The sequence below is a fragment of the Ceratotherium simum genome, chromosome 7 (genome assembly GCF_057802395.1).
Source record: "Ceratotherium simum simum isolate JZ-2026a chromosome 7, ASM5780239v1, whole genome shotgun sequence".
In the NCBI taxonomy this organism is placed as follows: Eukaryota; Metazoa; Chordata; class Mammalia; order Perissodactyla; family Rhinocerotidae; genus Ceratotherium; species Ceratotherium simum.
In genome coordinates this window covers 11894624-11919453 of record NC_141906.1, presented here as the reverse complement: position 1 = coordinate 11919453, position 24830 = coordinate 11894624, and the positions used below count along the sequence as shown (strand labels likewise).

Here is a 24830-nt window from a genome sequence, read left to right as displayed (position 1 = left end):
GTGTGTGTAAGGAGGCAAACCCCATCTCTGAAGTCGGATGAGTCTACTGGGGTTTCTAGCTGGAAAGATGTTCAGGGTGATGAAATAAGGAATATCTGGGCTGGCCCCGTGGCTTAGCAGTTAGGTGCACGGGCTCTGCTGCTGGCGGCCCGGGTTCGGATCCCGGGCGCGCACCGACGCACCGCTTCTCCGGCCATGTTGAGGCTGCGTCCCACATACAGCAACTAGAAGGATGTGCAGCTATGACATACAACTATCTACTGGGGCTTTGGGAGAAATAAATAAATAAAATTATATTTAAAAAAAAAGGAATATCTGAGTTTTGGTAAATAAATGCAAACCAGTGAAAATATCAATAAAATATTTTTAATGCCTACAATTTCTTTTATACATAAATTGCAAAACTTTCACCTGTAGATGCAAAAGTAGATTCTCTTGCAGGTCAACAGCACCAGAAAACAAGCTAAACTATGTAAATTTTTTTTTTACTTGATTTGTCCATTATGTAAAAGACGTGATGGATTTAGTAATTCCAAAGAAATCTATATCCCACTCTTAATCATACACTAAACACCTGAATATTTCAGCACATCCACTCACAAAATAAATAGTCTGATATATTCAGCACATTGAAAATAAACCAACCAGTCTCTCTTCATATATTTATTCTCTTTCCAAACATGTTTTGGTCTCCTGCTATATATCTCAGAAATGTACTAATAGCTGCTTTTAAGTTAGAAAATATAAAACACTAATTTATTTCTTGGAGAAAATCTTGGGGATTACATTAAAAAAATGAAATTTCGAGTTCCCACAGACTTTCTTTTTTGTTAACAGTCTTTGAACCTTCTCATGGCACACATGTAAGGCTGTCTGTGACATGTGGTACCCTGGCCTCCAAATGGACATAACAGCATTTATAGTTTGGAGAAAATACAAAGACAAGTTCTGAAAGTAGCCTTAAAAGAAAGTGCCCTTTGCTTTGACATAGAAATATCAAAAGCAAGGACTGTGCAATCAGAGCCATGAGTTTTATGAAAACTACTTTCCTTTCACATCACCTGTTAGAGAATGCCACACCCATGATCATGTAACATTATTACAATCGTGAAATTACATTACTACATTCGTGAATTAACATTACCCAATAAAAGGCACATCTTATTAAAACTGAATAAAATCTGAAAATCAAAACAGTAGAGGATACATTAAAAATCAAGTACTTAATTTATAAACCTTGATAAAAATAACAGCCTATTCCAGTTTCTTCAAAGATTTGTGAGCTTTTTATAAAAGTGGTCAGGAATTGCAGAACAAAATGGAAGACAGGATTTGGAAACAAGGCCAAGATTAAGAGACTTAGAACTTTTTTAATGTGCTACAGAAGTGCCCTTTTATAATGCTGAAGAATACTAAAATAAACATATTTTAGAAGAAATGCACTCAGAAGTGATAGACACCTAAGGACACAATCTGACTCTTCTACCAAGTTCTGCAACTTTTATCTAGCACAGTGGTGCCTTTCTGTACAAATAACTGCACAATATCATTGAGTAAAGTGCTAGTAAACTTGAAGCCACCAGAACTCTTTCAGCCATGAAAAGCACTTGATTGTAATTACAGATTTCAAAGAGTCTGAACATTGAAAAAAATATATCCAAGAAAACAAATTTTTGAAGGGTGAGATAAAAAACCACATAAGTGACAGCAAAGGAAATAATGTTCCAAACCTGTTTCATTACATGGAACATCACACTACCCTTAATTTCCTTGAGGGTATTTGAGATGGGTGAGGCAGTCAATAGGATTTTCTGCCACTAGTGTAACAGTTCTGTGTAGAGCGTTAGGGTATTATTCCTAGTCATGAACATACCTTTCATAGGATTCAACTTCAAAATTAAATCCTTGCAATTTCAAAGTTTGAAATTCAATTCAAAACGAGGCAGTCTTAAGGTACTGGGTCATATGGTTGTCCCATTAAGGGAGGCTAACGATGGTAATACATAATACCCAAACTTGAATAAAGAAAGCTTTATAGATAAAAAGGAATACACAGAAACAACTTTCGGACCTGTTGAAGAATAAGGATTCTTTGTAGGACAACCTCTCCTACTTCCTAATCCCCACTGTCCAATGGCTTAAGATAGCCACAATGTTTACTACAAGCTTATGTCCCACTGTCCTGAACCCTCCACATTTAGAATCAAAGACAAATGCCCTCTAGCATCATCATATCTCATTTTCTGTTGTTGACTTTCCTTGAGACTTGGCTTCTCTCCAGCCAGCACCTAGGTCAGCCTGACTGGAATTGCCTGGACTTGAGGCTTAAGAGATATCAAGTCTATAGATAGGACTTGAAGAAAGGTGAGAATGAAGAAGGTTCCACAGCCCAGTAAAACACCAGTAATAGGGAACATCCTTTTCTATCGGGGAAAATGTCTCTTCGCAGTGCATAGTTTGAAATAAAAGTGCAATATGGGCAAAAAGAGAAGGTGGTGCTCTTGATACACATGAATTTAGTTTTTGGTTTTTGCCATTAATTGCTAAGGAATTGAAAATAAAAATGCAGCCATTAACATCAAGAGGTACAGGGGCACCTTGGATTCCAAAATATCTTTTAATGGGGGAGGGGAAAAGGGAGGAGAGGAGCCTCACATGTCACTTCCTTATTTTTTAAACTATTACTCTTCCAAATCTAATGTTTGAATAAAATAAGTATTTTTTTCTTCAATATAAAAATCAACTTTTTAGATAAAAATCAGCACAGTGACCTTGTCTATTTTACATTAAAGCCAACATAACAGTGAATCTAAAAGGAAAATTTGGAAAAGAATATTCTTATACCAAATGACATACCTTATATTTTAACTTGGAAAGATTTTTGTTAATTGCCTAATCACTAAATTAGTGAATAAGAATGCTCAGCATCCAATCCATGAATAATGCAGAATACAATATAATTTATTCTACTTTTTACTTCAAAGTCACAGAGATGACATCCATATGATAATTATAAAGTCTACATTTTCAAGTTCTCAATCCAAACGTAGATTAGGACAGGTCACTTTATTGCTGGCAACATTCATGGAAGGGCCAGGTTCCTCATAAAAAGACAAAATAAGTTTGATTGGGAGCCGGGCAGTGCCCTACTCACACATCAGCGGAATTATATAAGTCAAGAGGCAATCCTGTTTTTTCCTTTTTAAAGTAGCAAAGGAACCATATAAGATTGGCTGACTGGTGAGCGGCCCCACATTAGAGTGCATAGCTCATCAGGATCAAGGCTGGCACCTGGGAACAGTTAGCTTCATAAGAGCACTCACTGGGCATTATATCGTCTGCATTACAGATTTCACCCTGGAAAGTATTTGAAAATACTTATGCTCAAATGACAGCCTGCAAATGACAGTATACATTCCTTCTCCTTGAGTACCCAAGTATAAATCTAAAATGATAAGGGGGCTTCTTCAGTCTGAAGGCAGGAATTCCTTGCAGCAGAGTGTCTCCAGAATTTCACAACAATAAATAAAAGCAGCAGCTAATGCCTCTTCAGCTTCTTGGCCTTTCGACGTCTCATGTCTTCTTCTTCACGTCTCATTTCCTCCAAGTCCTCTTGCATACCTAGTCTTAAACTGTCAAAAAAAAAAGGGGGGGGGTATTTGTCAATATACATGAAATTACCACCTTCTTTAAAAAGCAAGAACGAAATTTTTTTTTTATAATTTTATTTATTTATTTATTTTTCCCCCAAAGCCCCAGTAGATAGCTGTATGTCATAGCTGCACGTCCTTCTAGTTGCTGTATGTGGGATGCGGCCTCAGCGTGGCCGGAGAAGCGGCCCATTGGTGCGCGCCCAGGATCCCAACCCGGGCTGCCAGCAGCGGAGCGCACGCACTTAACGGCTAAGCCACGGGGCCGGCCCAAGAATAAAATTTCTACTGGGAGCTCACAAGGCATGTGCTGATGCACTCAAAATGCCTTAAGGCTTTACCATTGAAAACAGACCAGCAGGAATATTTTTTACCAGGAGCCACTGCCACTGACTCAAATTATAGTGGAAAAAAGAGCTCACATACAGCCTCAGTGCAAACACTAATATGCCCATTAAAGTAATAAAATATAAATAAATTATAAAGAACAAGAAACATTTATTCAAAAAATAACATAACATTCTATTCTTGTCCCCTCCCAACACTTCAGTTTGATATTTTATCTGGTTACAGGAGGAGAGGGCAAGAGGGAGAAAGGGGTTTAATATTCAGGGTTGAGACTGAAGTGAATTATTTTACCAACTTAATCCTATAAACAAAGTAATCACTTATTACCCTTACCCAAAAAATTATCACTGGTTTGCTATGAGGTAGCCGAACAGGAATCAGAGGGAACTGAATATTCCTCATCAGGTCCCTGCGGCCAGCAGTGGCACAGGTTAGCAGGACAGGACGTGTCTGAGGTGTGAAGGGAACTAAGGGCGGGGGAGGAAAAACAAGCAGAGGCTGCGCATTGACTGTGGGCTGCACGGGTGAGGCCCCGCACCAGGCAACACGTGCACACCGTCTGAATCCTCGCAGTGCCTCCAGTAGGGAGGAGCAGCATATTCAGTTTAGAGATGAGAAAACAGATTTAGGATGGCCAAGGAATCTGTCTAAAGCCCCACAGCAAGCATACAGGGCTGGAATGCAGAACTGTGTGGCCCAAAGCCCTGCTCCCAATGGTGCAAGTGAAGCAGCAAACAGAAAAGAACTTTTAGGACATGTCTGCACAAATGTGTGAAGTTTCCTGCTTACCTCTTTGCTTCTTCCTTCTGCTGCTCTTTCCAACTACTCTCCATGTAACGTAAGGCATAATCACTTTCATCTTTGTATCTGTTAAGAGGAAATCAAAGTTGTTAAAAGAGGACAAAAATTCAATTTTCTAAAGGAACTGCATCCTCCTGTTTTTCAAATCCACATCTTTATAACTAAATCAAACACACACTTAGGATTACTCCTCCTTGCTTGGCAGAGAGTGAGGGGGCAGAGAATAGGTAGAGGGGGGTTTCTGAACTAAAGACAAAATAAATGAGCCCTTATTACTTCCAAAGGTACCAATGAAAATGAAGGTACCAATCCAACAGTCCTTACTCAACTCACCTCAAATTACATGGTAGTTTATATTAAAATCCTGAAAGCATGATATATGAAATTACTTTGTATATATTAATCTCATTTGAGCTTCATGACCATCATGAGATAGGGAAGGAATTTAGAACAGAGGAGACTGATGCAGATAGGTTAATGGCTTGACTAAGAACATAGAGCTAGCTAATGACACTACTAAGATTAGATTTTGAGATTTTTTTAATCCAGTTCTTTCTTCTACTAAATGTCTTTTTACAAAAAGACCTTTTCTTCGGATTGCATTCTGATTTCTCATATCCATGGCTCCAAAGGCAGTACCAACGTCAATTGTCAGGCACTGTGATAAGGCCCTTCTGTTTTACATATATATACTACCTCATGCAGTCCTTCCAAACGTTGATCTGAAAATAATTTACTCAAGTTTACGCAGCTAGTAAGTGGTGGAATTTCCATTCAAACTCTGATCTCTCCTCTATACTAGTGCTTCTCAAATTTTAATGTGTATATGAATCACCTAGGAACCTTATAAAACCGATTTGGATTTGGTAGATCTGTGGTGTGGCCCAAGAGCCTGCATTTCTAACAAGCTCCCAGGTAACATCAATGCTGTCGGCCCCATACTGCTATCCAGGAATCATACTTTTGAGTTGCAAAGCTTTTTACGCCAAAGAAAAGCAAGTGTCAGATCAGACCAGCTTTCCACATAGCTCTGGGGATGTCTTTCTGATTTCAAAGCCAATCTATTCTTACTACACCAAGCTGCTTCACTCATTAAATATACATGTTATAAGGACCACAATTGAAAAAGGGACATTTTGGGGCCATCATGCAACTAACTATACAAATAATTCTGAATTAATTAAATGCCAAAAGACTAAATTTAAACAATCATCCAAAGATTCCTAATTAAGAATTGTATTCAATGCCTCCACTATTAATGTTTATTTTTCCCCAGAGCATGAATTATTCAACATAAAAAGTATATCTATCTAAATCTTCTTTAGCCTTACTTTTTTCGGTCATAGCCAAAGATTTCTCTAATGTGCTTGGATATTTCTTCCTGAGGTTCTCCTTCATCTTCAATAAAATCTTCCATTTCAGAGTCATATTCATCATCTTCCTCTTCCTCATATTCTCGCTGCCTTTTGTAACCACTAGGGAATGGAAGCCTTTGAGAACCTAAGAATAGAAAAGCCATCATTTATAAATAAGCATTAAAATTTAAAATATTCCCAACAAAGTTCTGTGTAAACTGAGATTTTAAGAACTCATTAAGATGGTATCCTCAAAAACCAGAGGCAGGGGCCGGCCCAGTGGCGTAGTGGTTAAGTCCACACGCTCCGCTTCAGTGGCCCGGGGTTTGCAGGTTCGGATCCGGGGCACAGACCTACACACCACTCATCAAGCCATGCTGTGGCTGCGTCCCACGGATAAAATAGAGGAAGATTGGCAGAGATGTTAGCTCAGGGACAATCTTCCTCAAGCAAAAGAGGGAGATTGGCAAGAGATGTTAGCTCAGGGCCAATCTTCCTCATCAAAAACAAAAAACAAAAAACAAAAAAAACCAGCACAGCTTCTAGCACCTAGATAATAATAAATGGTAACTATTCATATTAACAACAACAACAAAAAAAAACAGAGGCAGCAAGCTGGCCCAGAGCATGGAATCATTACTATATCATCCCTACTGCTTCATATTATCCACAAGGAACAGAATTCCTGTTTATCTCAGGGCTTACTGAAAGTGTCTGGTACATTTTCTAGCTTAATAATTCCCATTCCTCTGGATTTAAAATTTCTAAAAAAAAACAAAGGAGAAAAAAAATCACAAATAGCTATAGGATCACTAACTTTTCATTTTGGCAAGAAAAGATACCAAAGGTGGTAACCGACCACCTATTATCACAACAATTTCATTAAATTTTTAAAAGTCTAACAAAGTATGAAAGATTCTCAGAATTATGGATAATTGTTTAAACTAAGTCTGACTTGAGGAAAAATTCACTACATTATCCTTATTTTTGTCATTTTGCCAAAAGACTGATTAAAAATTTTGCAAACAACAGGCATTGATCAATAGACCAGCATCTGGGAACAACTGCTTTCTGGTCTCCAATCACAGACACTCCTTTTGTTGTTCTACAGTTGTTTTTAACATGCATGGCTTGTCTCCTTAGCTCAAAGTTTCTTTCTCAACTTCAGCACTACTGACATTTTGGGCCAGATAATTCTTTGTTGTGCGGAGGCTGTCCTGGCATCGTAGGATAATAGCAGCATCCCTGGCCTCTATCTACTGGATGCCAGTAGCATCCTCTGTCCCCAGTTGTGTCAATCAAAAATGGAATCCTATCTTTTGTTTCTTTTTATATTCTCCATGGTGCCTAACAAGTGCTTTAACCAATGCTTATTACCATGAAGAAACTATGATCTAGCAGCTAGTAGGTGCCACCAATGATCCCATACTTTGGGACATCCGTCCTTGATGATGCCCACTATAAGGAGCAGAATCACAAGAGCAGTCTAAAATAGTTCCTGGCACATAGTGGGTACTTAAAAATTTTATGACTAAATAATACACAAAAAGCCTTCAAGCTTAGAAATACATCCAATCCCTGAAGGCAGGTCTCTCTAGCCCTCATGAAAAGGTAAAGATGAATTCATTCATTGAACCATATAAAGCATATTCACTCACCCTGTCTTACAAATCACATAGCTAGGTTTATTGCACTTGGAGACATTACAGAGGTGAACACAGAGGGCCCTAGACAAGTCTCTTTCTAAAGCCTTTTCCAAGCTTGATCACTAAAGGAACTCTCAGGCATAGGACAGACAAAACATCAGGATTCTATCAACATAAGAGGACATTAAAGAGCACATAGAAAAATTCAGAGTCTCTGGTTATATGAAACAGAGTATTCTTTCCAATTTCCTAGTGACAGATAAATACTCTTAGGGGCAATCTTACCTTGGGCAGATCTATAGCCAGATAAGGAAGGCTTCATTCCATTCATCTGTCCATTGCTGGACCGACTAATGATATTCTTGGAAGAAATTGTTTCTGAGACAACAGTGCACTTGGGTTTCAGGGGGGGACCTGAGCTACTAACTGTTCGCCCAGGTCCCAAGCTGCTCACTGGTCTTCCAGGGCCTGAACTACTAACAGTCCGTCCAGCTGGAACTGAGCCAGTTACTGATCGCCCAGGGCCACTGACTGACTGCCCAGGGGGGCCTGAGCCACTCATAGGTCGTCGAAAGTCACGTGGACTGCTCATAGGCTGCCCAGGGCCACCAGAGCTGCCCATAGGTCTCCCAGAACCACCTGAGCCACTGATGTGTCGCCCAGGGCCACCTGAGCTGCTTGCGGGCCGCCCAGGGCCACCTGAGCTGCTTGCGGGCCGCCCAGGGCCACTTGAGCTGCTTGCGGGTCGCCCTGGGCCACTTGAGCTGTTTGCGGGTCGCCCTGGGCCACCTGAACTGCTTGCAGGTCGTCCAGGGCCACTTGTAGCAGTGACTATCCGTCCAGAGGGATATAAGTCACTGGCTGGCCTCTTGGTCCCACTGACTGATCGCTCAGGTCCTGAGTTGGAGCTGCCATTCTGGCGCCTGGGCAGGGGGCCAGAACTAACTGTGGGCTGGGCAGTCCCTGTACTGGGCCGCCCGGGGGCTGAGCTGGAGCTGCTGCCTGGCTGCCTGACTCCTGGACTCTTAGACCTATTGTGTGGGGTGACCGTGGGCCCAGGCCTGGAATGGCTAGGATGGGGAGATTTTTTGGCTTTGTGCTCAGTAGCAGATTTCTGAGTCCCTTTAGCAGAAGTCTTGAGGACACCTGGTGAAGAGGTGCTTGAGTGGGTCTTTCCAGCCCCATTGAAAACAGGTCTGCCATGGCCCTCACGAAGCGAGGGTTGGGAGCAATTGCCAGATCCTGCTTTGGTCCTCTCTCCTGGCATGGATTTGGATGAAGACCAACCTAAGTGTTTCTCATTCCCTGTGCTGGGTCTGGATTTCTTCTCAGCATGAGGAAGGGGAGTACCCTTGGAGGAAAGATGCTTGTCCCCAGAAACTTTGCTAAGTTTTGTGCCCATGCTTTCTTTCTGAGAGGGTGCCTTTTTGGTTGGAGGTAGTCTTGCATCTGTCTCAGGTTTCTTTTTCCTTTGCTTTCGTTCAAGAAATTCTCTCTCCCTAAGTTCTTCTGCCGTCATAGGCCGTTCTTCTGTTTTTTTCACTACCTTGATCTCCACTGGTTCGTACTGCTTTTTCTCAGCCAGCCTCAGCAGATCAGTGAAGTTCATGAGTGGTGGGGCACTTTTAAGGGGGACCTTTGGTTTGCTTTCAACTTTGGGAGGTTCTTGTTCTTCCTCGTACTCCTGCTCTGACTCTGCTTGATTGTATTCTAAGAATTCATCCTCTTCTTCCATCTCATACTCTTGGTCTATTCCCTGGCTAGTGTGGCTGTCCATTGCCTGCCTCTTCTTTGACTTTTCCTCAACAGGAATTCCATTGTAGCCATGGAAATTATCCTTTGTCCTCTTGGCCATAGCTCTTGCTTTCTTGTCATGTTTTAGCTCAATTCGCTTTTTCACTAGTTCTTCTTTTCTCCTTTTCTCCTCTAAGGCTAAAACGGACAAAACAACAACAGATTATTTCAAGTTCTCAAGATAACTTATGTTCATCTGAAATTAGTACGTGGCCAAAACACAAGCAACATTCAACTTACAGTTTGAAGACATCTAGGAATCAAATGAGGAAGTCATTCGAACAAGTATCAATTGAGTCATCTTTACATAATGAGTGGGTCACATGGGTTTTTCTATATGACTAAGCAAGTGAGAGACTTGGCTTTTAGCTTTAAATATAGAAAATAGTTCATACCAAATAAATATATCAAGTTAAGGTACCATTAGCACCCACTTAGTAGTTGCTATCATGAATCAATGAATACTTAAACTTATTGAATCAGTTTCCTTATCATTTGCATGAAGTAAAACTACTTCTTGAGTTCACTGGTTTTTAAAAGTTGTCCCTATTCTAACTTTATATAGCACTCTTAATAATAACTTTAAAAAAAATTAAAATACAAAATAGGGAGAAGCAGATTCAGAACCAAGGTCAAAGAATGGAGTTCTCACTGGGGACCTACTATAGCCAATTAGAAGACATGGTCACTATCACCAAAATGCTTTTAATTTAAGAAAGAATGAAAGATAATATCCATACAAATGATCAACATAAGAATATATAAATGGTATAAATACAGTTGACTCAGACACACATACAACAAATCCATTAGCCTGTTATGTCATTACAAACATCCACTGGTTAAGTACAAGCCAGTTGTGAAGGTGGAAGACTTTAAAATTGAGAATAAAGCTATAGATACATACCTTTTTGTCTAAGCTCCTCTTCTTTTCTTCTGAGAAAAGCTTGTACAGCTGCTGATTGGACACCCTTAACTTTTGGGTCTTTTTTGGGAGGCCCCACCGCCAAACTATACCTTTTCTAAAGATAAAAACAGAAAACTTATAAGCAATTCAACTTTAAAAATATATTGTCTATTAGGTGTAAGGCACTATGCCAAGCAATAGAGAGATATAAACGTTGACTGAAAAAAACCTTTTCTGAATAATTATGAGATCATAGAACCCACATTAAAGATTAGCCATAAAATTTCAGGCTAAATATGATTATGAATGACTATTTTTAGGTGCAGAGTTTCTCTGTAACATCCCAAATAATGCATAAATGACCAATTCATAGAAATACTATTTTCAGGCTATTTTCCCAAAAACATACCTGGACAGGGGGACTTAAAAAATCACCACTTAGAATGGATTGAAAATTCTGAAAATCCATTGAAAATGGATTGCAAATTCTGATGAAAAAATCAGCCGTCTTCAAAATTAAGCATTTCAATGTCCAACTTTTCAAACAAGCAGAAAAACTACTACTCACAATGGTTATCTGGAGTACTCTACTCCAGATAAGTTTCTAGTAGGGACTCATAGCTACATGGGTTATTTTGCTTACAACACGTAACACTGAGATTTTACTCTGTCCATAGGCAAAGGCTGGTGGCAAACCACAGCTAAAAAGCATTTCAAAGAAATCCAAGCAGCAAGAAGAGCCCAATTCTCTGTAACCTTTAACTGTAGCTCTTATGTTTATTAAATATTAATTTGCCACACAAACTGTTTTAGACAGGTTTCCACATCACTTAAAAAGTGCTAACATTAGGGGCCAGCCCCATGACTTAGCGGCTAAGTGCGTGCGCTCCACTACTGGCGGCCGGGTGCGGATCTCAGGCGCGCACCAACGCACCACTTCTCCGGCCATGCTGAGGCCGCGTCCCACATACAGCAACTAGAAGGATGTGCAGCTATGACATACAACTATCTACTGGGGCTCTGGGGAGAAAAAAAGGAGGGGGACTAGCAATAGACGTTAGCTCAGAGACAGTCTTCCTCAGCAAAAAGAGGAGGATTAGCATGGATGTTAGCTCAGGGCTGATCTTCCTCACACACACAAAAAAAAGTGCTAACATTATTCTGGCACAGATGGTATTTCTCTGGGTTTCACTTTTTTGTGTAACTGCATCGGGAAATGACTAAAACTAGAATACTGTTAATTTGAACTATGAAAGGAAAAATATTTCCATTTCATAAGTATCTATCATTACGGAAGTATGATAAACAGAGCTAATAACTCAGACCTGGATGATTCATCTCTTGGACCATCCCACATTAAATTTATGGGCTAGGATATAGGATTTTTAAAGTGCCTTCCCTCTTTCATCTTATTAGGCAGATGACATTTTTATCCACTAGACCTGTTGCTGTGCTAGTTAAAAATGAAACACTTAGAACAAATTGAGCTATTTAGGAACCAAAAAAGTGATTCCCAAAATGTGTATGAAATTCCTGGAGGAAAGCCAAAGGATCCATGCTTCCTATGAGGCTGCCAAATACAAGGCATCTTGAACAGGCTGGAAGCTCTAGCTGAGTTAGGCTACCAAGGAGGCAGCTGGCCAAGGAAGCCGGCCCTAATCCAACCTGAAAATCCTGCACGATAGCAATGCTGAGACCTGACACATCCCCGACAGAGAGAAATCCCACAACAGAGCATCCAGACTCCCTGCCAAGTCACCCTGGCTGTCACAATGAGATCCTTTAATAAGTCCATATCTTTGTAAATTTAGTTGTAGACCCTTTCCATAACAGATGGGGGCCTGATATTTAAAGGAGAAAAGGAGAGGGAAAAGGAGACAAAGAGACTATTGCTTACCTAACTAGATATGTAAAACTGTCCTGGCTTACCAGAACCTCACACACAGGCCTTATCCACAAGAAGCCCACATTTTCATAATGGAAGGGCCACCATAAGTATGATTCAAGTTGCATAAGACATATACAGATTCATTAGTAGAAGCACAGACTCATTAGCAGAATCACACACTCACTCCACCCCATCACGCAGATTTGTAAGGAGAGGAGGGGTGGATTTTTGTTGCCAAGATGTAAGATTTTCCTGTCCCTGCCAACTATATAGCCCAGAGATTCACCTGCCAAATCAAAGCTTATACAGGGCTTCCCCCAGAAAAAATGCCAATATACACATTAGTGTTAATTATTTAAAATAGAATTGCTTCGTTATCTAGACATTACAGCAACGAGCACTTGATTTCAGGACAGACATCTTTCTTCCTAACCTGGGATTTCAAGAGATAGGTAATGGGATGTGACTAGCAGAAAAGCTACTCTTTTTTGTGTGTGTGAGGAAGATCAGCCCTGAGCTAACATCCATGCCAATCCTCCTCTTTTTGCTGAGGAAGACCGGCCCTGAGCTAAGGTCTATTGCCAATCCTCTTCCTTTTTCTCCCTTTTTCTCCCCAAAGTCCCAGTAGATAGTTGTATGTCATAGTTGCACACCCTTCTAGTTGCTGTATGTGGGACGCCACCTCAGCATGGCCAGACAAGCGGTGCGTCGGTGCGCGCTCGGGATCCGAACCCGGGCCACCAGTAGCGGAGCGCGCGCACTTAACCGCTATGCCACGGGGCCGGCCCCAGAAAAGCTACGCTTGACTGAATATGGACACCCAAAGGGAAAACAACAGTGTCAGTCGGGCACAGTTTAATGCAGTGTTTACTAAGCTTCAGTCATTCGCATACCACCTTCATGATTTTTGCCCTTTTAGTATATCACCTGTATGATTATTTGCTAATTTTAAGAAAATACGTAGACCTAACACCATGACTTATTATTACAGTTTTACCTCAAGCAATATCCATGAAATGACTGGCTTGAAAAGCTAGTTATATTTTTCCAAATCATATCAAAATCTATAACTATTTTTTAAAAATATATAACTATTAGAATAAAAACTATTTGTGGATCACCTAAAATCTTGGTAGAGGCAGAGCTATATGTACCGCACTTTAGGAAACACCAACTAAGGATAATAAATACAAGGCAGAACACAAGGAAGAAACAAGGGAGGAGGTATTCAGGAACTCAGATTCACTCAGAACAGAATTCCAAAGATTACTTTTAGCTTTTTTCAAAGTATACACCTATTTCCATCAATTCACATGCCAATTTCAAATTCAGCTTTTTTTTTTTTTTAACACTTCTAATCCTTAAGGATATTTTTTATTTTAAGCTGGCCTCACATTTAACCCAACAATTTTGCAGTACTTTTTATCCTGTCCCTATGATGTAGAAGGAATTCAATAAACCTATAAAATGTCTTACTTCATGCATCTGCTAGGAAACAATTTAAGTAGGGCAAGGTCCTACTTGATGAAGCTTAATCTTATTTACTGACATGAGCTGAGTCATAATTAATAGTTTCTTACATCCTCTGTAGCTTGAAAATGCACTCAAAAGCAGCTATCAGAATACTAAAATACTCTCTCAGACAAAGTTTAGGTCAAAAACCTAGAAATCTGGGGCAAAAAAAAGGGCTGGGTCTCCACAGATGGTGATGATGATGATGATGGTGAGGAGGATGATGGTGAGGATGATGATGATGTTCTTTTCCATCTTCAACATTTTTATTGAGATATAATTCACATACCATAAGATCCACCCATTTAATATGTAAACTTCATTGGTTTTTAGTATATTCAGAGTTGTACAACCATCCCCACTATGACTCCAGAACATTTTCATCATCCTCAAAAGAAAGTCTTTATTCTTTAGCAGTCATTGTCCATTCCTGCCCTCCCCTTAGCCCCTGGCAACCACCAATCTACTTTTTGTCTCTGTGGATTTGCCAATTCTGGACATTTCATATAAATGAAATCATATGCTCAGTGTACCATTACATAGTGATATGTATCATAAAATAAGGTAAAATCTATAGACTATAGGTAAATGATTATATAGATAAGTGGTTATACAAAATACATAAGATGTTTCCATTTTGAAAATGCTGTTAATTTTTACTTGACTCTAATATTAAGTTTGAAAATAGACACCTTCAAAGGCCAAGAGACTATCTTTTGGTGAATGTTCTGTGAGCTGGTTCCTAATATCTTTGAACTGAGAAATTATAATTATTTCTGTGGCTTAACTAAAATTAAGAAATGATTGGTTTCTATGACTATTAAATGTTTCAGCAAGGGTATCATTTTAATTCTTTTAAAGTTCTATACCTAGAACATTAAAAATGACAATTATGTAAGTAATAAGTAAATTATATAAGTAAATTTACTTTCAATTATGTAAGCAAATTTAAATGGTGGTAATGTAATTTTATTCTGTTGTCAGTGTTGACTTTTCTAATAACTTTAAGTGTATTGTTTTTTGCTCAAATAAAAACTTTGAAAGAAAATACTGAAATCATACAATATGTGGCTGTGATGGTCAGTTTCATGTGTCAACACGGCTAGGCTATAGTACCCAGTTATTTAATGAAACACCAATCTAGGTGTTGCTGTGAAGGTGTTTTGCAGATGTGCTTAACAGCTACAATCAGCTAACTGTAGGTAAAGCAGATTACCCTCCACAATGTGGGAGGGCCTCATCAGTTGAAGGCCTTGAGAGCAAAAAGAGTTTCTTGGAGAAGAAGGAATTCTAACTCAAGACTACAGCACTGGGCTGGCCCTGTGGCTTAGTGGTTAAGTGCGCACGCTCCACTACTGGTGGCCCGGGGTTCGGATCCTGGGTGTGTACTGATGCACCCCTTCTCCAGCCATGCTGAGGCCACATCCCACATACAGCAACTAGAAGGATGTGCAACTATGACATACAACTATCTACTGGGGCTTTGGGGAGGAAAAAAAAGGAGGAAGATTGGCAATAGATGTTTGCTCAGAGCCCATCTTCCTCAGCAAAAAGAGGATGATTAGCATGGATGTTAGCTCAGGGCTGATCTTCCTCACCAAAAAAAAAAAAAAGAGAGACTACAGCATTAACTCCAGCCTGAGTTTCCAGACTGCTGGCCTGCTCTACAAATTTCAGACTTGCCAGCCCCCCACAATTAAGTGACCCAATTCCATAAAATAAATCCTATTGGTTTTGTTTCTCTGGAGAACCCTAACTATATCAAGTGGGCTTCTGTGTCTTGCCTCTTTCACTTAGTGTAATGTTTTCAAGGTTCAAGGTTGTAATATGTATCAGTACTGCATTCCATTATTTTATTTATTTTTTTTGTGAGGAAGATCAGCCCTGAGCTAACATCTGTCACCAATCCTCCTCTTTTTGCTGAGGAAGATAGGCCTTGGGCTAACATCCGTGCCCATCTTCCTCTACTTTATATGGGACGCCGCCACAGCACGGCTTGACAAGCAGTGTGTCTGTGCGTGCCTGGGATCCGAACCTGTGAACCCTGGACTGCGGAAGCAGAGCATGCACACTTAACCTCTTGCGCCACCGGGCCGGCCCCCTTCATTCCTTTTTATGGCTTAATAATATTTCATTATATGGCTATACACCACATTTTATTCATCTAGTTATCAGTTGATGGATATTTGGATTGTTTCTACTTTTTGGCTATTATGAATAATGCTGCTGCGAACATTTATGTACAAGTTTTTGTGTGAATACGTGTTTTCATTTCTCTTGGGTATATCACTATAGATCTTCCTAACATTGAGCTGGCTAGACCTTTCAAAAAGGGGTTGCAGTCAGGCCTTGGTATCAAAAGACTTGTTGTAATAGAATATTTTATTAGATAGTCCCCTAATCCCAGTAGAGAACCATGTTTAAAAAAAAAAAAGCCTCAGGCTGGGATTACATTATATTCTATTTAATATGGCAGAAGGATTATTTGGCACTTTCTCCTGCATCAGATGGTCACATTTAGCTCTAGCAGCAGCATATCAAGATGCACCCACCAATTCTGAATCTGATTCATCAAGGCAGCAGGCTGCTTCATTGTTTCAGCTTCATGAAAAGCAGCTGGACAAGAGTTTCTTTTATCCTAAGTGTATCCATTTTATTACACTGCAAGCCAACTCAGTCCTTCTGCAGGACCCCAATGAATGATCCACAACAGTGAAGCTTATGCCATTTAAATACAGCATCAGAGATTTTGCCAAGGTTTGTAATTCTGAAGCCAAAAGACCTAGGAAACAAACATTAAGGCACTTTAAAACATATGTGTTCCTTGCACTGAAACTATACTGTCACGGTCACATTAAGAAAATAAGGAGCTTTCAGTCTGGGAATATGTGTTCACCAAATATGTTATGTTGTAGTCAACAGTCAATCTCTGCTTGAAAGCTATTCTTTACTCAGGAGATAACATATTGTTGTAATTGTAGAAAATATAAATTTCCTGATGGTTTTACATCAGAGATTTATGATTGGTTAGAATTAGCAGTTAGGAATATTCAAAGAATACACCCTTAACTTTAATAATCACCACACGATTTCTAAAATCTTCTCAAAACATCATAGTCAGGGAGTGAATGCAGACCTAGAAAACCAATGGTTTGAATTAGGCTTGTTTAGCTGGGTGGCTAAGAGGGTGAAAAGTAAAACAACCAAAAAGCATGCTAGTCAGGATTGCTATGAGGTTAAATGTAAAAATTTACTATTACTGTTTATAAAATACAGCTGATTATAAAATGTAATATCAGATAGGTACTTCAGATCCTCTAGTCCAACCTCTATGTTAGAAATGGCCCAAAAAGGACAACTGTGTATTTACTGGCTGTCACTTAACGCAGTTTATAGCCGAGTCTGAATTGGAATCTAGGTCTCCTGACTCAGGTCCAAAAGTGTTCCCACTACAACAGGCATCACTTCTAATTTAATCTCAATACCTTTATCTCTAACTTCAATCTTAAATGCCATTCCCTAATTTCCACCTGCCTCTTGGACATCCGACTTTATTGTACACTGAGAAGTGTCATCAAAACACCAATAGGTTACTGCCTAAGGCTGTATTAGGCTGGAGTTGGGGGTAGGGAGCGGATGGGTTCAGGCTGTATAGATGACAACATTCCTCACCACCCCCATTTCCAATACACTCTCCTCATTCAACACCGGGTTGTGAGTAAGAGCAAGAACTCTGGAGCCAGTCTGCCTGGATTAGATTCTCTGCTCTGCCATTACTAGCCCTGTCGCTTATTAGCTGTGACTTTGGGCAAGTTTCTTTATCTCTCTGGGTCTCAGTTTCCTCATCTGTAAAACAACCTTCCTTATATGGTTATTATGGTGATTAAATTAATTAATATACATAAAGTGCTTAGAACAGTGCCTGGTACAGAGTTAGCACTATAAATGTTAACTGTTTTTGTTATTATCATTATTATTCAGAAAGGGATTCTCTAGGTAAGGATGGAGAAGAGAAATAACAGAAGCTCTGTGGGGGCAATAGTTTCTAAAGAACCCTCTCCCTAAAACACTGCTTGAGAAGTACTGCTGTAGGCTAGAAATCCAAAGCTGCCCCAGGTACTGGAAAGTCATCCCCAAACCCCAGAGTGGGGAGCAATCCAGTTATAATCCATCATAGATCAAGGGTTACAAACGGACTGCCTGCAGAAACTTTTTTCTGTTCTTTAAAAGGAAATATAACTACTGTAACAAATGGTAGGCTTCTTTTGAATACACAGAGCTTGGCACTTATCATTTTATATCCAGACTACTTCAAGAATTTACAATATCTACCTGGCTCTTGAAGACATCTAAATTTGCCACCCCAGTTAAAGTCCCTGGGCTCCATTTTCAGTACCTATATTCTTATCCTCAAGGGGCTATAAGCCCCCAAATCCTTATACATCTGGTACCACATGAAGGCTTCCCCTTTACTTTTTGGTTTGAGGGTCACACCAGAGCTACAGCATCTTGTTTAGGATGATTTTCTCAGTCTGACTGTGAGAAAGACTATGTAACTTGTCTCATGCATTACAAGCCATCAATTATAGCTACTTGAAACCTACAAGAATCCATATTCTAAGCTCTATTATTCTATCAAAACAAGCCAACCACTTTGTTTTTGCTAGAGGAACCCAGGGAGAAAAATATTAAGTGCAAAGTTACCAAAAATATCTTTTCTCCTTTAAATATAAACAGAGCTAATGACAATGACTGGTTACATCACCTTGATCAGCTGTTATTCTGTATTCAGTTCTCCACTGGGAAATGATAGTGTGCTTAATATTTCTAGGCATGATGCAATCCTTCCTTTGTTTTGCCTTTGTTTGAGCTAAAATGTTATAAAGATTAAAAAGAAACAACAGAAAAGAAAGATGTCCCATTAGGGAAATGTTCATTGCTTCTCAAGTCAGATACAAACAGACACCTCTTAAAGCCCTGCAAAGAGTTCAAAGTGGCTGTACAGGTGTTTTAGATTTTAGGGTCCCTTGGATTTTAGTCTAATCAACACTGGTCATTGTATTTCCTCTCTGTAGCAAAGGACTAACATAGGAACTCTGAAGACTGAAATCTCAATGGCAGCTCTGATAAGATCCAAATGGAACATGGGGGAGAAGAAGGCTAAAAGGGAATAAAGGAACCAAGCATGAGAGAGGGATGGAGCTACAGCTGTCAGTTCTGCAAAGCCTAGGTGGCTCTCAGACTGTCAATCAATCAACAAAGTTTATGTCAAGCAGGGTGAGGGTGAGGGTGAGGGTGAGGGTGTGTGTGTGTGTGTGTGTGTGTGTGGCTTGAAATGTTGTTTCTTGACTTAGATGGTGGTTTACAAGGATACCTGCCTTGTAACAATCTGTTACACTGTATAATATGTGTTATCCTTCACATATTCCTATTTCACAAAGGAAATAGGGAGTTGGGAGACTCTAGCTATCAATTAGGCTTTATTTAGTATCAATTAGGCTTTATTTCTTTTAAAAAATATGAATATGGCAAAATGTTAATATATGTTAAATATGGGATGTGGGCATATAGCTATGTGTTAACATTCTGTATGTTTTACAAGTGTCCAAAATTTTTAATACATATTTTGTAAGAATATGTCTCCCTAGTCAAAAGGAAGAATCTTGCAGAAAGAAAGCAGTTTTCCCGGGCCTCATATACATTGTTTGCACTGATAGTGTGCTCTAAAAGGCTTTCCTTTGAGTTGATAAAGAAAACAACTTAGAATAATTAGTTGAATCAAGTTAAAGCAAGATCATAGATTAAACTTAACTACAGTCTTGCTCTATTCCTCAATAATTTCTATTGTGACGTGCTTTCATCTGATGTAAAAAGATAAGGATTATAATACTGCTAACCTAATCAACCTTCTAGGTTTACCAGCTTTTGGGGGGTGGGCAGGGAAAAGCACGCTTGCATAAAATATACACCTGTATTCATCTGTTAAATTTTAAATGACCTCACCAATTTACCTGTTTCCCTTTTCGCTTCCAATCTTTAATTCCAATCATAGATAGATTGATAGATAATGTGCATATTCTGAAATATACACATATTTTGAAATCTGCTGCTGCTCTAGGAATATCTTCCTCTTTCTCTCAGCAGCTATTGGTTTCTATTTTTATTTATTTATTTTTGGGTGTGCGTGAGGAAGATCAGCCCTGAGCTAACATCCATGTCAATCCTCCTCTTTTTGCTGAGGAAGACTGGCCCTGGGCTAACATCTGTGCCCATCTTCCTCCACTTTATACGGGACGCCGTCACAGCATGGCCTGACAAGCAGTGCATCGGTGCGTGCCCAGGATCCGAATCCGGGCTGCCAGCATCGGAGGGCGAGCACTTAACCGCTATGCCATGGGGCCAGCCCGCTATTGGTTTTTAGACTAAGAAATGGCTAACTTGGTTCTGATTCTTCCACAGAATATTCTTGGGAATCAAAGCTAGTATTATCTATCTGTGACCTCCCCTGAAATTCAGGAAGATCTAGAATGAAATATGGACCTTATTATGCCAAGATGAATGGTTACCAGATCCAATATTATCTTGTCTAGGAAATTTATAGATGGAGAAAGTAATTCTGTTCAAGGTTTCAAAGGTTTAAGGCCATACATAACTTCAACCTGCAGAGCTTATGACTCATGGCTTAGGGGAATGATCATTCAGAGTACTTGAGATGGGAGATGAATAATAGATAATAAACTGATGAATATCAGTTTTATTTATTAGTTATCTTACTATCTTCCGAACAATATCTTCAAAAGAGTAAAAGAATGGGCTAGCATCAGAAGACCAGAAAAGCACAGCAGAGGGGGAAAAAAAAAAAAAACGGTGAAATATACAAAAATCTAAGAAATGCAGAGCACATAGAGCTCAATAAATTCCAGCTGAACTGACTTTAACAGAAAGCTGTTTGAGTTCTACACCTCAGTGCCCAAACCGCAGGTATCACAACGCAATTTATCGGTTTACAGCTGTGCTGTGGGTATCATCTGAGGATCCTGAAATGATTACTTTATGCAAAACAGCAACGCCGCAGCAAACCAGGCACTCTCCACCACTTCAGCATTTAGATTTTAAAAGTCTTACACCGCTCTGCGAATATCAGCGAATTGGCAAACATTACCGAGTAAATGGGACGTAGATTTTAAACAAAGACAAATCTGAAAAACCACAAGTAAACGGAAGCTAAAACTAGCTCACCGATTCTGTTGACCAAGCATTTCGTGGAATCCGCTCAATTTCCCTTCCCAATACAAAAAGTGATACTCTCCCTTTGGAGGCGATAAATTAATCAACTCTCTGGCTGAGTGGGTGGGACCACAAATCAAGAGAACTTGTTCCAGAAATCACTAAATGTTTGACCGGAAAATCGGTGGGAAATCAGCCAAAAGACTATCAGGTCAAGTCTCTAAGACCCCCGGACTCCCCAACATACGTGTTCCCCCCCCAACCTTTGGGCTGAAGTTTATGCCGAAGCCAGAAACGGCTAGCGCTAGATTCCACGGTGTGCCAGGCACGGCTCCACTCAGCAGCTCTCAGCAACTCCAAACACCCAAACCGCGAAGTCCTTGTTGCAGGGATGACTGAGCCGGCAAAACCCTCCCGCCTCGTGTCTCGAGCTCCCCCTCACTCCGAGTTCCCAGGGGTGCATGCCCAAGAAAAGAAAGCAAGGCGTCCAGGTCTTTCCCCTCCCGGAGCCGACAGGCGGATGCCTGGAAGTTCTGCGGGCCACACACTCCGAACTTGACGACGAGGGTCTCCTACAGGGGCGCCCCAGCTGATACTCACCGGTACGTTGTTGACACCTTGTCCTTTGGAAGCTATCAGGAGAATTTCCCTGAAATCCATGCTGGCCGAGGGGAGAGGCTGGGCCAGGAAGTCGGAGAGGAGTGAGAGGGCGCCTTTCCCAGGCGCCCAGCTGCAGCTGAGTGAGCTGCCTGGCCCACCCCTCTCCCACCCCTCCTCGGCACGACCACTTCCGGCGCCTTCCAATGCCGTCGGCCCGCCCCCTTGCCTCCAGCGGCCTGTATCCTTTCAGGTCCGCCGCTTCGCTCTCGAGTCCCTGCGTAACTTCCGCTTTTAGGCTCGAGACACGTAGAAACGTGGTACGTGGCTGATGACGTAATCGAAGGGGGCGGGACTAAGCCCTTTGCCGACCAAGCAGACCCGGCCTAGAAAACTGCGGGGTGTGGCTAACGGAGAGAACGGCTTGCCTGGTGGTCTTGGCGCGCGGTCTGACGGTCTTGGGGCTCTGAGTGAGCTCCTGGTGTGGAATGCAAGGGGTTGGGGGTTACCTACCAGGCCTGGGTTCGCTGGGTGTCACGGTGGACGCTCAAATCCGAGACGGCGGCGCCCCAACAGCAGAACCGACAGGTCTCGAGCAGAGGGTATGAGTTACCGGTATCTAGGCTCTCGCGAAGCTGCGCAGGCGCACACGACACCGACTGGTCCTCTGTCTGGGATACACGTTACTCATCACGTCCTGGCACATGGTGTGTGCTCACCTCCTACACAGATGCACGCGTGCCATGTATAGAGGCCCCTCTTACCGCTTTTGCCCCAATTAGATAATAAGCCCACATAGGGCAGCCAGCAGTGTTTTGCTCAGTGGATGAATGAAGGAACTCCTCACGTGCAGACCCAGCCTGGACATGGCTCACTGATAAAACATACATAGCATATGCCTCACGTTTATGTTCATTGGGCGTCTAGTCCTGCGTTATTTGGGGTCTGTAAGGTCATCTCGACAAAGTAAAAGATACTAATTAGGCAGATCTGCGGCTAAAAGTGGAAATAGGCAAGGACTGATTGCAAACGGAAAGGAGGGATCTTTTTAGTGTGTTGGAAATGCTCCAAGGCTGGATTGTGGTGATGATTGTGCTCTAAATTTACTAACAAATCACTGTACACTTAAAACAGGTGAATTTTACAGTATGTAAATTATATCTCAATAAAGCTGTTAAAAAATATTATTCAAAGCTGGTTGGTCTTACTCTTTCAACTGAAGTTTTAATGCTGAGTGTGGCCCTGACTGCATTTCTCCGTTTAAGTCTAAAGATGGTGTTTACTGCGTGCCAGGCGCTCTTTAAGCAATTTTTGTGTATTAACTCACTGAGTTTTCACAGCAGCCCTGTGAAAGAGGCACTATCGGAGCTGGGGAAACTGGCACAGAGTGGTTAAGGGACTTCCCCAAGTTCACCCATCCAATAAGTGACTGAGCCAGTGCCTGGCTCCAGGGTGTGCTCTACTACCATGTACCGGCCTTGTCAGTCAAAAGTCTAAAATGCAACTACCCTGACACAGAAATTCCCTTTCTAGGAATATGTCCCACCAGAATTTTCACACATGTGGGCAAAGACAGTTGAACAAAGTTATTCATTGCAGTATGGTTTGAAAAAGCAGAAGACTGAAAACAACCTGAATGTCCACTAGCAGGAGATCGATTAAACACATTTTGGTACAGCCTGAGTTGGCAAACCATGCAGCCCTTACAAAGAAGGAAGCAGATCTATATGTACACATATGGAATGATCTGAGATATATTGTTAGATGAAAAAAGCAAGATATGGAACAATGTGTGCTACTACTGGAGTTAAAAAAAAAGGGAATATAGATGTATCTACACACGTATATGCTTGTGTATATAAAGATGATCTCTGAAAGGATTGGTGCCAAGAAGATGATCTAGAAAATATTTGCCTCTGAAGGAAAGAACTCAATCACAGAGGAGGGAGGCTTACTTTCCATCTCATTCTCTTTGATGCTGTTTGAATGTTTTTCCTCGTGTGTGTACTGCCTTTTCAAAACCAGTTTTTTTAGGTTTTAGAAAAGATTGTGACAGCCAATGGTTTTGTAGCAGTCTCCATTTTATAATGTGCACTCACATGCATGAATTTCTTTGATCCTCAGTCTTTGAGGAAAGCCTTATTTACCCCTTTCTGGGGAGTCATTTTACAGACATGAAGTAACTCTCCCAGAGGCCTCCATCTGGAATGGGCTCTCTGGAGCCTCAGAGCTGCTGCAGTGGTGCTTTTACTATCATCACCGAGAGGCAGAGGCCTGGGCAGGGCAGGCCCGTATGTTGAGATGTCTTAGCCCTCAGAGTTCCTCCAGTAATGAAGTGACGGAGTTCAGAGCAGGCTGCCCCAAGATGCACCACTCTAGTATGCAGATTATTTTGAGCTGAAGACAATAAAGGCTAAGAAGACTCAGGAAGAACATTCGACCTTCCCCCAAACTGCCTAAAAGAATTTAACAGAGAAGGCCTGTTCCAGGAAGGAGCCACTCCCATATGATAGCTGTAGTATAATGTAAAATAGGTGTGATAAGAAAGGCACCAACAAGCCCATCTTATCGAAAATCTGTCTCTGGGGCCACATTCTCTATAGGTGGCCCAGTAGAGAGTTGTCTGACAAACATTTGCATTTCCATCTCCATGTAAATTGTCTTCCTCCCTTCTGAAATCCCAAACCACTATCCCCAACATCTTCCTTGTCTTCAGCTGAAGATACTTAAGAGAGCAGTTTAATCAGATGGCCGAGTTGCTCAGTTTTTCTTGAGTTTCTCCCATGTATGCATGTTATTAAACTTGGTTTGATTTTCTCCTGCTATCCTGCCTTTTAAATTATTTGACCAGCCATAAGAACCTTAAGGGAAAGGGTGGGAGGGGATTCTCCCTCTTCCCTTAAAGTTTTGGTGTAGCTTATAGGATCCCCACTGGCTGGCCAGTCGCCTTCTCTGGCTGGAAGAACTGCTTTCTCCCTGGGACTGCTGTAGATGAGGAGATCCTGGGTTGCCTGACGAAAGCTAACAAAAGGTGAGATTTCTTACCACATCAACCTCCCTAAATCTCTATCTGGGGGGTCTGGTGGAAGCAAGTGGTGAGAATTT

The 24830-nt window shown here is 40.9% G+C and overlaps 1 protein-coding gene across 3 annotated transcripts; it reads right to left on the bottom strand.

Moving 5' to 3' along the window:
• Positions 1–350: 350 nt before the first annotated feature.
• SPTY2D1 (SPT2 chromatin protein domain containing 1) lies at positions 351–22322 on the bottom strand. 3 transcript variants are annotated; one of them, XM_087433106.1, is made up of 7 exons: positions 21729–21774; positions 18667–18771; positions 10502–10616; positions 8086–9732; positions 6131–6299; positions 4788–4865; positions 351–3632 (listed from the first exon to the last, which is right to left on the bottom strand). In XM_087433106.1, exons 4-7 carry the CDS (start codon positions 9653–9655, stop codon positions 3539–3541), a joined length of 1911 nt encoding a protein of 636 aa, XP_087289232.1. In that variant the 5' UTR covers positions 9656–9732; positions 10502–10616; positions 18667–18771; positions 21729–21774; the 3' UTR covers positions 351–3538. The 3 variants fall into 3 exon arrangements, with proteins under 3 accessions (XP_087289232.1, XP_087289233.1, XP_087289230.1); XM_087433107.1 differs by lacking the exons at positions 18667–18771; positions 21729–21774 and adding an exon at positions 22239–22322; XM_087433104.1 differs by lacking the exon at positions 18667–18771 and having other exon boundaries at positions 21729–21889.
• Between the last annotated feature and the right edge of the window lie 2508 nt (positions 22323–24830).